Here is a 12438-nt window from a genome sequence, read left to right as displayed (position 1 = left end):
AAGGAGGGGTTTAGAGTTTAAGTTTGTAATGCTATTAGCCAATGGTTTATACCTATTTACTTGTAGTTGGAGCCCAACTACTTATAAATAATAATTCTTATTCTGTACAGAAATCTGGTCCGTGCTTTCTATCAACTTTAGTTTGAAAGGCAAGTAAATTGGGGTACTGTGTGCACCTTAAAGATTTTTTTAAATATTTGGTATGACTGCAAGAATATCAGGGTTTAATTTATGACACATTACTCAGTGGGCCATAACAGTGACCAAGACTTCAATTTACAAAAACATCTTAACAGAGATGTTAAGAATTAGGAGTTAACAGAATAGCTGGCAAAAGTTTTTGTCTAAAAACTTGGTTATGAGAAGCTTTATAAAGGAGGAGAGCAAGGCACAAAGCAATCACCTAGTCTGCATTTCATCTTGCCACATACAGAAGACCACACTGTGAACAGCGAATACAGTAGACTAGATTGAATGAAGTAGAACACCTATGTTCAATCTGCGTAAGTGATGTGCCCGAAACGTCGAATCTTCTGTTCCCTAGATGCTGCCTGACCTGCTGTGCTGTTCCAGCAATAAAGTTTCAGCTGCCATTTCAACACCCCACCGTGTTCCCGGCCAACATTTCTGATGCAGGCTTGCTGCAGTGTTCCAGTGAGCCTCAGCACATGTTCAAAGGACAACATCTCATCTACCACTTGAGGACCCTGCCGCCTCTAGGACCCAACATTGATTTCAGTAACATCAGAGTCTGATTCACTCCTTCCATATTTGTAACCCACCCTCCAACCGGTCCTGTCATGACATGGGCTGCTTTTAGCACAGTCACTCACTCTCACATACTCCTATCACATTATATGGATTGCATTCAGTACAGCTTAACTATTTTCTCCAACTCTTAGTTCTTAATATCAATTATTCAGTTTTTCTTTTGATGTGGCTGCAATCCATAATCTCCTTGTTTGCCACCCTTTCATCTCTCTCTCTCTGGGTTCCATCTCCACATATCCACTCACCTCCCTACCCTCCCACCCCAATTTTGGCTTCACCATAAATACCAATTTTTCCTAGCTACTAACAGTTCTGGTAAAGAGTCACTAGACTCGAAACATTAACTCAGCTTTCTTCTCAGGTCTGCTGTCAGACTTGCTCAGCTTCTGTTTTTATCTTAGATTTCCAGAATCTGCAGTTGCTCAAGTACAAGATGTCAATAATCACTTTCAGTTGCCTGCCATTTCAACATCCCACTGTGTCCCCGGCCAACATTTCTGATGCAGGCTTGCTGCAGTGTTCCAGTGAGCCTCAGCACATGCTCAAAGGACAACATCTCATCTACCACTTAAGGACCCTGCAAATATTTCAGTGATTATTGACATCTTGTACTTGAGCAACTCAACATGATTCACTCACCCAGACTCCTTTGAAACCTTTAGCTTCCTTGATTTCTTCTCTTTCATCCCACCTTCATCCTTTCTTCTTTGCTTTTTCGCCACTCTGTCTTCTCCATCTTTTAATTTTTGTTTCTGAAAGAAAAACTGCAAATTGTCTCCTTACTGTCAAACTTGAAAGAACACAAACTTATGATATCCTGAGTAAATCTTAAACAAAGCATAAAAATGGCGCTTCATTAATATTTAACTTTTTTTTAGAAAAATCAGTTTAAGGTAGAAAGCAACCTGGTAGCTTCAGGAGTCCGGCAGAATTAAACCTTATGTTAAAACATTGGTAACACACAGCCAGCAATGAGGTGGTTTTCCATTGAAGAATGAAGGAGGAAGCTAAAAGATACTTTGCCACCCAATTGCTTTTCAGATTCTAGAATGTTTTACAACAAGCAGCCACTAAGGCAGTGAATAGATCATATAAAAGTGAATTGGAAAAGCAAGTATATATAACGATCTGGTGAACAATTGGAAAATGGAACTACAGTTGATAGTTACAACAGAAATGCTTGTGTCAGATGCAAAGAATTGACAACCATGGTAGAAGGCACTTTGATGCTGTGTGCGTGTCTGCACATGTCTGGGGAAAGCACACAAGAGTCATATACAGTCATGTCCAGTGGTTGGAGTGAGTAAACATGTGAAGGGTGAGCATACTGATTTGCTGTGCCATAACATCTGATGACATAGGCATACACTATACATCTCCAACCTGCAAAGGAAAGGATATTGAGGGTATGAATGTGCAGCTCTGAGTGCTTCATCTGATTGCAGAGGGTTACTGAAAATTGAGAGACTGCTCAACCTCATCATTAGGCTGGGGATAGTTAGAACACACACCATTGGGATATTTTCCAAGTCTCACAATTCACTATAGAATTGAAATTAAACCACAACTTACTTTAGGTGATTTCAATCTTTTCTTTCCGGCCACATCTTCATCCTCAGTGTCAGAGGTTTGCCGGAACTGCAATGTCCCCGTGTTTATATAGAATCCTCCGTACTTTGTCGTCAGGGAGGCCGGAACCAATTCATCATACTGGAAAATAAATTCAGGTTTCAGCAGAAGCTGTGAGCTGGAGTGGTCAGTCTGGGTTAAACAGACTGTGTTCAAATGGTTGGAGATACCCACTTTACATTGCTCAGTATCATGGAGGCTGTATCTGAAATATACATATTTTGGTTGTGATGATATCCTACACATGTCAAAGGTTGTCTGTGCAGTGATATAAAATATTAAAGATCATGTGTTGACCATACATTACTACCTTTTGGATATGTTAACTTTTTCCACTATGAGCTCCTATAACAAAGTAGAAACTTCCTAGATACTGAATCAAAAATGGCAATAATGTTATCAATTAATTCTAACAAAAAAAGGATAGAATAGATGAGTTCAAAATGCACTATGTTCTAAATTGTATCCTTCACATCATGTTAGTTCACCTGAAGATTCCTTGTGTTTAATGTCACAGCATGAAATGTTGTTTCCAACTTTTACCTCCAGAGTTGTAAATTGGTACGGTGTTTTAGGATATTCTGAGGAAAGTTTTATTTGTCTTCTCCTAATTCATATCATTGATAGATGAAATGGAACTAAAACCATTCTCAGCTCGTGGCAATTTATATTACATGCCTTCCACATGAGTGCTATAGGGAAACAATCTAATGTAATAATAATGTCCAGAAGATCATGCCAATGCTCAAAGCTCAAATCAGAAGCGCCACCAAGCAACTAGGTGCTGAAATAACAACAGCGCACCCTGCCCACTTGGTTTTGCAAGGTTTCCTTACTACAATGAAGGGTTTGCTCCAAAACTGGGGCAACAAGCAACAACAAAACATAGTCCTACTCAATGAATCATACAGCCAATGTAACATATCCCACCATCATCTTCCCTGAGCATACCCTGTCTTGCTGGCAGCAGTGTACAGTAAGAAGGGAGCTGCCCCTTCAAGTTCTCAACACAGACTCCAAGGTGTCTCAGGGCACCAGGTCAAACACAGGCAAGGAAATCTCTAATTACTAACTACCACACCAGCTCAACTGAGGAATTGGTATTCCTTCATGTTGAACACAATGTGAAGTAGTACTGAGAGTGGGAAAAGCACAGAATACTCTCAGAAAAGGAGTTTACAACTTCATCACGAAGAGTGGTTCGGCAGCACTATTACTGCCTGAGCTGACAAGGTTTTGAAGACCACATCTGTCGGAAGGGGTCCAGGAAAGATGGTGGGGGAACTAACAAAAGGTAAACAATATTACTTAACCTCCTCTCCAACAATTTACCAGTTGCAGGTATGTTCATCCATGACACTATTATTCGGAGTGATCACTGCACAGTTCTTGTGGAGACAAAGTCCCATCTTCACATCAGCATCACTGCACTGAATGGGATGAATTCAGAAGAGAACTAGTATCTCTAAACTGGGCAACCATGTGGTAGAAGTCTGTACCACTGCAATCTGTAACCTCATTCTCACATATCCCACTCTATCATTGATTGTTCACTGGAGGATATAAGACAGAATATAATACAGCAACAGGCCTAACTAATAAGGTAACAACTCGGTGAAGTTATGGCACAAGATTACATGCATGCCAAACAGCAGAAGCAGTGTGTGATAGACAGAGCTAAACGATCGAACAATGTACAGGTCAGTTCTGCAGTCATGCATATCCATAATGTGTGAATAGTCATGGAGAATTAAACAACAATGATGGGGCAGCTCAGCATGTCAGCATAAGGGAAGAATAAAAGACTCATTTTCTTTGCCCTGAAGTGCTTCGGGTTTGACTAATTTATTTCTTCACCTGAAATCTCCATCATGGATGCTAACCTTGAAACAATATAACTCACCTCACAATATCGCAGTTAAAGCACTGAAAATTGCAAAGGCTATGGACCGTGACAATATCTCAATGTCTTCATCCACAAAGACTTGTGCGTCAAAATCAGTTGGGCCCCAAGTTAAGTTGTTCCAGTACAGCTACAATGCTAGCATCTATCTGACAAGGTAGAAAATTGCCCTGAGACACCTTTTGCACAAACAAAAAACTGGACAAATCCACCCAGTCAACTAGTCATAATCAGTCTAATTCTAACCTGTTAACCCCCACTCCTATTAATCTACCCTTTACAATCAGCAAAGTGATAGAAGATTTCATCAACTCAAAAAATCTGGAGTATACAGCTGACTTATAGAACTCTTGTGGCATAGTGGTAATATGCCTACCATTGAGTAGAAGGTCTGGATTCAAGTGCCACTCGTTCCAGACTGGAGCTGTGTAATAATCTCTCTCAACTGAGGTAAAAATGCCTCTGGTTCACCAATGTCCTTCAGGGAAGAAATCGGCCATCATACCTGATCTGGCCTACATTTAAGTCCAGAATTACAACAATGTAGTTGACTATCAACTGCACTCTGAGCAACAAGAATGGGCAATACCTGCTGCACTTATGAATAAATAGAAAATAATAGTGCTATGAAGCAGCACATGGCACTAAGCTATTCACTTGATTCCTGACTTTATTACAGCCTTGGCCTAAATTTGCTGTAAAGAGGTGAAATCAAGAAGTGCAGTGAAAGTGCATTTGCCATCAAGTCATGATTTTGCCACCTGGAGCATCAAGTAATGCCACAAATTGAAGTCAATGGGAATCGGGGAAATTCTTTTGGCTGGTTAGATGATCATCATCTCAGTCCCATCCCACTAATGAAGTTCTTCAGCATATCGCACTATGTTCTTCAGCATATCACACTATGTCCAATCATCTTCAATTATTTCATCAACGACCTTCTCTCCAGAGATCAGAAGTGGGATGTTCTCATGTGGTGTGATTACACATGATTCATTCAGGACTCATGTACTAAAGCAGTTTGCATTCAAATAATGCAACATCTGGACAATATCCAGGCTTGGGTTGATAAATTGAGAGAAAAATTTAAACTACAAAAATATTAGACAAAGATTCTCTTGTTGGTGATAATCAAACAATTACTCTGTGGTATGGAACAGGGCTGACCCCCTCAAACTATCCCATAAACACCCCTTGGCAAAAAAGGTAAATTCAAACACAGATTCTTACAGGCAAGAGGGAACAACATCCAAAAAGAGATTTCAGGAGAAAGTCAGAGGAATTCTTTACTGAAGCTTGCAACTCCCCTGGACTTTCACACCTTCTGACTGCTCCTAGTAAAACAAAGTAGAAAATTCCAGAACTGGGAGACCAAGCCACTCCTCTTCCATTGTTAAAGTAGACACTTTGGCACCTCTGACTTTACCATCTCTCTTCAAAAGAACCAAGGACAAATCAACCTTTTAAGAGTGGCAGCAGCATCATCACACCCAACATTCAACTGCATCACCAACACTCAAGTAGCTCAATACCATCTAAGGAAAAGCAGGCTGCTTCATTAGCATCCTATTCACCACCAATACACAGTGGCAGCATTGTGTACCATCTACAAGATGCAGTGCAGGAACTCACCAAGGGTCCTTTGAAGGCCTGTTGCAAATCCATGACTCTCCCATCTGGAAGAACAAGGACAGCATATGCCTATGAATATTACTAACTGCAAGTTCCACTCCAAGTCACATAGCATCCTGACTTATATCCTGTTATATTACTGTTCCTTCAGTTGTTAGGTCAAAATCCTGGAACTCCCCCTTCAACAGCACCGTGGGTCAACCTACACCCATGCACTGTTGTGGTTTAAGAAGACAGTTCCCCACACCTTGACAACAGCAATTAGAGAATAAACATCAAGTTTTGGCCACAATGCTCAAATCCCATGAACAGTAGCCTCACTTTGGATTCTCATTAGTGTGGAGCTGGAATTACCATCTGAATGGTAGAAAACATCATCAAGATCCAGACAGTTGTTAGGAATATTTTCATACCTGCCTTTTCCAGAATGAAGTTAGTTTGAGGATCATTGTGGAGAACAAGTTATAGGTGGAAAATATTCTAAAAACAAGTCACGCGATCCCCATGCCCCTTTGGTTGTTTTAGTTATGAAACTGTTTCTCAAAACCGAAAGGATGCCGTCATATATAGTAAAAAAGTAGCAGTCTGCACTCACTTATACTTATGCTCTTAGTGTTGAACTTCCTCCAGATTTTGAAAACACAAGCCTAATAACTAACATCTGTAAGACTGAAACATTGAAGTTATTTTCTGCATAATACTTGGGCCATGAAACATGTTCCATTTAGCAAATGCAAATCCCCAAAACCAACTGGGTTTACAGAGCTCAAGGCCATGAAATTGTGATCAAGTCTCTGTACAACTGCAAGGTGTGACTACCGGCATGCAAATATTTACCGCTATGTTGACCACTTATAGCTACAGCAGAGAATAATGTGTTGAGAATTTGCTTGTAGTGGTGACATTATAAACGCTTGCAAAAAAAAAATCACTGAGTGTGGACTGTATTAGTCCAGTACTACATAACTGGTGGCCAATGGTGCCTCTTAGAAAATTAGCTTGTTAAGCTTCAGTATAGATCAGAGAGGTTGCTGAAAAGTCCGATTCAAATTTAACTTCATCCATGGGCCCTGCAACATAATAAGATTCTGCCCATGGGTGGACACATGAAAAATCCGTACTTCACTCTGGTGGATAGAAAGATTAAGTACACTTGGGTCGAGAGAAAACATTCTGCTGGATTAGCACATTGACAAAGAGCAGAACTGCTGGTCAGATATCATTGTGCATTGCTATTGGTTTTGTTAAGTTTTATCCCACGGAGAAACTGTTTAGGTTCCTTACACCTAAGGCTTTAAAGAAGTGCTCGTTTTTAATGGAACAGTGCAAATCAAGAACCAACACTCACCGCTTCAGAGTTGTCAATGAACGGATCTGTGTCATCGTAACCGTACCCCATGTCAATAAGATCCTGCATGCGATCTTTCCGGCGTTTGTGATTCTTTTGACCCTGCAAGTTGCATAAGTTATTCCTTTTGTTTTCCTTTAAAATGAGAGGTCAAGAGAGCAGACAAGATTTGGCATACTGTTGGATTTTTGAAGATGTATCCGATTTTGATGCTTACTCCTGAGCTGGGCACTTACGGCAAAGATAAAAGGCAGTCATTTCACACTTAGTTCTTTACACTGGAACTGAACTCCTTTCACTACAGATTTTTGCTAGTGACCTACATGCAATATTGAATATTGTATTCTCATAGATAACTCATCAACAGGGTCTGTGGGGCAAATGCTCACATAATCATACAGTCATAGAGGTATACAGCACGGAAACAGACCCTTTGTCTAACTCGTCCATGCTGGCCAGATGTCCCAATCTAGACTAGTACCATTTGCAGGCACTTGGCCCATATCACTATAATCCCTTCCTATTCATTTACCCATGCAGATGCCTTTTAAATATTGTAATTGTACCAGCCTCCACCACTTCCTCTGTCAGCTCATTCCAGACACGCACCACCCTCTACATGAAAAGGTTTCCCCTTAGGTCCCTTTTATATTTTTCCCCTCTCACCCTAAACCTATGCCCTCTACCTCTGGAATCCCCTGGCCTAGGGCAAAGACTTTGTCTATTTACCTTATCCATGCCCCTCATGATTTTATAAACCTCTATAAGGTCACCCCTCAGCCTCCAATGCTTCAGGGAAAACAGCTCCAGCCTATTCAGCCTCTCTCTATAACTCAAACACTCCAAACCTGGTAATATCCTTGTGACTCTTTTCTGAACCCTTTCAAGTTTCACAACATCCTCCTTATAGGAGGGATACCAGAATTGCAAATAATATTCCAAATCCACCGAAGTGGAAAGAAATGACCATCAAATTATCGCTTTAGATTATGAATTATTTACATGTATTTAACAGTCAAGAGTCTAGATTTCAAATTTGCTTTTTCAGTTTCATAATGTATCCAGGCATTGAACGGTCATAGGCAGAGACTAGGAACAGAGTCACAGAAGATTTGGGAAACTCTAACAGACAACTCTGCACAATGGCTTTTTGTTGGGCTTGCACAATCTGGATGCTATATATTCTGCATCATAACAGTGATTACAGTTCAATAGGCACTTCACAATGGGCATAAAGTGCTTTCGGACATCCTGAATTTGTGAAAGTTCTTCTTAAAAAGGGTACAACTGATACGTGAATATCAACGTTGTCTATCCACAGATATACCATTTGTGTGCACTCTCTCTTAAGTGTGTACATAGAGTCACATAGCATAGAAACAGACCCTTCGGTCGAACCAGTCCATGCCAAACATAATCCCAAACTAAACTAGTCCCACCTGTCTGCTCCTGGCCCATATCCCTCCAAATCTTTCCTATTCATGTATCCAGCTGAAAATGTGTTGCTGGAAAAGCGCAGCAGGTCAGGCAGCATCCAAGGAGCAGGAGAATCGACGTTTCGGGCATGAGCCATTCTTCAGGAATGAGAAAAGTGTGTCCAGCAGGCTAAGATAAAAGGTAGGGAGGAGGGACTTGGGGGAGGGACGTTGGAAATGCGATAGGTGGAAGGAGGTCAAGGTGAAGGTGATAGGCCGGAGTGGGGGTGGGGGCGGAGAGGTCAGGAAGAAGATTGCAGGTTAGGAAGGTGGTGCTGAGTTCGAGGGATTTGACTGAGACAAGGTGGGGGGAGGGAAATGAGGAAACTGAAGAAATCTGAGTTCATCCCTTGTGGTTGGAGGGTTCCCAGGCAGAAGATCAGGCGCTCTTCCTCCAATTGTCGTGTTGCTATGGTCTGGCGATGGAGGAGTCCAAGGACTTGCATGTCCTTGGTGGAGTGGGAGGGGGAGTTGAAGTGTTGAGCCACGGGGTGGTTGGGTTGGTAGGTCCGTGTGTCCCAGAGGTGTTCTCTGAAACGTTCCGCAAGTAGACAGCCTGTCTCCCCAATATAAAGGAGGCCACATCGGGTGCAGTGGATGCAATAAATGATGTGTGTGGAAGTGCAGGTGAATTTGTGGCGGATATGGAAGGATCCCTTGGGGCCTTGGAGGGAAGTAAGGAGGGAGGCATGGGCGCAAGTTTTGCATTTCTTGCGGTTGCAGGGGAAGGTGCCGGGAGTGGAGGTTGGGTTGGTGGGGGATGTGGACCTGACAAGGGAGTCACGGAGGGAGTGGTCTTTTTGGAACGCTGATAGGGGAGGGGAGGGAAATATATCCCTGGTGGTGGGGTCCGTTTGGAGGTGGCGGAAATGACGGCGGATGATACGCTGTATATGGAGGTTGGTGGGGTGGTAGGTGAGGACCAGTGGGGTTCTGTCCTGGTGGCGGTTGGAGGGGCGGGGCTCAAGGGCTAAGGAGCTGGAAGTGGAGGAGATGCGGTGGAGGGCATCGTCGATCATGTCTGGGGGGAAATTGCGGTCTTTGAAGAAGGAGGCCATCTGGGTTGTACGGTATTGGAACTGGTCCTCCTGGGAGCAGATGCGGCGGAGACGAAGGAATTGGGAATATGGGATGGCGTTTTTACAGGGGGCAGGGTGGAAGGAGGTGTAGTCTAGGTAGCTGTGGGAGTCGGTTTATAGTAAATGTCCGTGTTGATTCGGTCGCCCGAGATAGAAATGGAAAGGTCGAGGAAGGGGAGGGAGGAGTCTGAGACGGTCCAGGTGAACTTGAGGTCGGGGTGGAAGGTGTTGGTAAAGTGGATGAACTGTTCAACCTCCTCGTGGGAGCACGAGGCAGCGCCGATACAGTCATCGATGTAGTGGAGGAAAAGGTGGGGGGTGGTGCCAGTGTAGCTGCGAAAGATTGACTGTTCCACATATCCTACGAAGAGGCAGGCATAGCTGGGGCCCATGCGGGTGCCCATGGCTACTCCTTTGGTTTGGAGGAAGTGGGAGGATTGGAAAGAGAAGTTGTTCACGGTGAGGACCAGTTTAGTCAGTCGAAGGAGGGTGTCAGTGGAAGGGTACTGGTTGGTACGGCGAGAAAGGAAAAAGCGGAGGGCTTTCAGTCCTTCGTGATGGGGGATGGAGGTATACAGGGACTGGATGTCCATGGTGAAGATATTCATGTATCTATCCAAATGTCTTCTAAACATTGTAATTGTACCTGCATTCACCAGGAATTCTCAGGAATTTAATTCCACACGTGAACCACCCACTGTGTAAAGAATTTGCCTCATGCCTTTTTTAAATCTCTCTCCTCTCATTTTAAAAATGTGCTCCCTAGTCTTGAAATCGTTTATCCTAAGGGAAAAAGACAATTACCACTAACTCTATTTATAGCTCATTATTTTATAAACTTCTATCAGGTCGCCTCTCATCCTCCTAGGTGAAAAAAGTCCCAGCCTATCTTTATAACTCAAACCTTCTATACCGGCAACATCCTGGTAAATCTCTTCTGAACCCTCTCCAGTTTAATAATATCCTTCCTCTAACTGGGCAACCAAAACTGGACACAGCATTCCATGCACAATCACATATCCTCACACACATGAAACTCACATATTTTTCCTCAAGTTTCTTCGCTAAAGCTTCCACTTCCTTCCTCTCCTTCTCTTCATCATTGAAGGGATCGTCAGGATTGGCAAAGTTTCTCTGTTGAAACAAGAAAGAAAAGGCTTGTCTGAGGCATGTGGAGAAAGGTTGATAAGCGGTATGGGAGAGTTTTCTAGGTGTCTTGGTTGGGTGCCTGTACTGCCTGCACAATGAGAAACGGACTCAAACAGACTACAGAAGCCCCAAATCTACACAATGCCAGCTGATCTTGAGTACAGCAAAATTAGTGATGCTATGATTAGCCGGTATGTCTATTAAGGTTGAAGAACATAAAAAAGTGGGTGCTCCTGTTTCAGATTGCTGTCAAAAACTTCACCTGGGATGTCAAGAGCACAGCTTTCAGCTCATGAAAGGCGGGTCACATTAAAGCAACTCAATGTTCACTCTTGATTGAATATTTGTGTCGAGTACCAGGGATTGGTCAGTGAGGAAATACCTGATAAGTGAGAGAGGGGCAATTTACGAATCTTTGAAGGGGTGGATTTGCAGTGGAGATTCATCAAAATAAAACCAGACTAAAGGGAGTTAATTTACAAAGGGAGGTTGCATAGACTAGTAAGTAAAAAAGATTATTGGATGATATTATTAAGGTGAATGAAACTGTTTGCAGTTTCTACCCATCTATACCATTTCTTCTACAGGGCGAGTCCAGAACAAAGGATAATCTTAAAGCTAGACCTCCCTGGAAGCATTTCTTCACACCAATGAGCAGTTGGAGGACACTGTAACCAGTTAAATGAATGACAATCATGATTAATGTGACATGCCATGAAGAATCACAAGGTCACTATTGGAGGTTTTGGCTCAGGTGTCTTAGACAATTTTGATTTGCTTAATTTTGAGAAAGCCATCAGAACCAGCATTCACTGTGTATGTTATCCAAAGTAGGTGCTCTGAGAAGCTTCGGTGTTCAATCAGCATGTACCATCCCCAAGGCTGAGCCAGCTCAATGGTAAGGCGAAGTATTATAATGGGAGCAAAGGGTTAAAATTGATGCAGCTCTGAGGCTGCCCCTTGCCAGATAGGACATTTTGCTTTATACCTTTATCAAAAAGTAACTTATTTGTCTTGGACCTTTCCTGATCCCAACTCTAAAAGTAAAATTTCGATTCCTGCTTTGATCTTAATGAGGGTGACAACCTGAGAGATAAGGGCAGCTTGGCTTTGGGTTGAGGGAAGGAGAAATCGAACATCCCGATGACTACAGTTCCCTGAAAGTGAAATGATAGTGGAGGACAATATCAGAACAAAATGAGGTTTACTTGTGATGCCCTTCATTGTTGGGTAGCTTTCCAATTTCATAGAAAATGCGCACGTGGCTCAGGATGGCGCCAGCGTAAGCCCAGACGGTCAGTTCCTCGCAGATCCCCATTGCAACTTTGCCACATTCCCTTCCCCAGGGCCTACACAATCTAACCAAACAGCTCCCACCAGCAACCAGACAACGACATCCAACAAGTTCCTGTGCAAGCTCTGCCAGGACCTGTAACTCCAATGTGACTCATT

The 12438-nt window shown here is 42.7% G+C and overlaps 1 protein-coding gene across 5 annotated transcripts in view; it reads right to left on the bottom strand.

Annotated features, from left to right (window-relative positions):
• Positions 1-12438, bottom strand: part of LOC122542317 (ubinuclein-2-like) — an 84339-nt gene that overhangs the window by 64411 nt on the left and 7490 nt on the right. For 4 of the 5 annotated variants that reach the window (XM_087978373.1, XM_087978375.1, XM_087978374.1 and 1 more), the window contains exons 2-5: positions 10879-10971; positions 7284-7385; positions 2344-2481; positions 1411-1523 (exon numbers count right to left, since the gene is read on the bottom strand). In XM_087978373.1, coding sequence (XP_087834499.1) covers positions 1411-1523; positions 2344-2481; positions 7284-7385; positions 10879-10971 — 446 coding nt within the window. Of the gene's footprint in view, positions 1-1410; positions 1524-2343; positions 2482-5935; positions 5975-7283; positions 7386-10878; positions 10972-12438 lie in introns of those variants that run through there. The other variant, XM_087978376.1, reaches the window with a different exon arrangement.

The sequence above is a fragment of the Chiloscyllium plagiosum genome, unplaced genomic scaffold (assembly GCF_037043375.1).
Source record: "Chiloscyllium plagiosum isolate Xiang-an unplaced genomic scaffold, Cpla_swu_hap1 HiC_scaffold_33, whole genome shotgun sequence".
Lineage (NCBI taxonomy): Eukaryota > Metazoa > Chordata > Chondrichthyes > Orectolobiformes > Hemiscylliidae > Chiloscyllium > Chiloscyllium plagiosum.
This window is presented reverse-complemented; position numbering and strand designations above follow the sequence as displayed.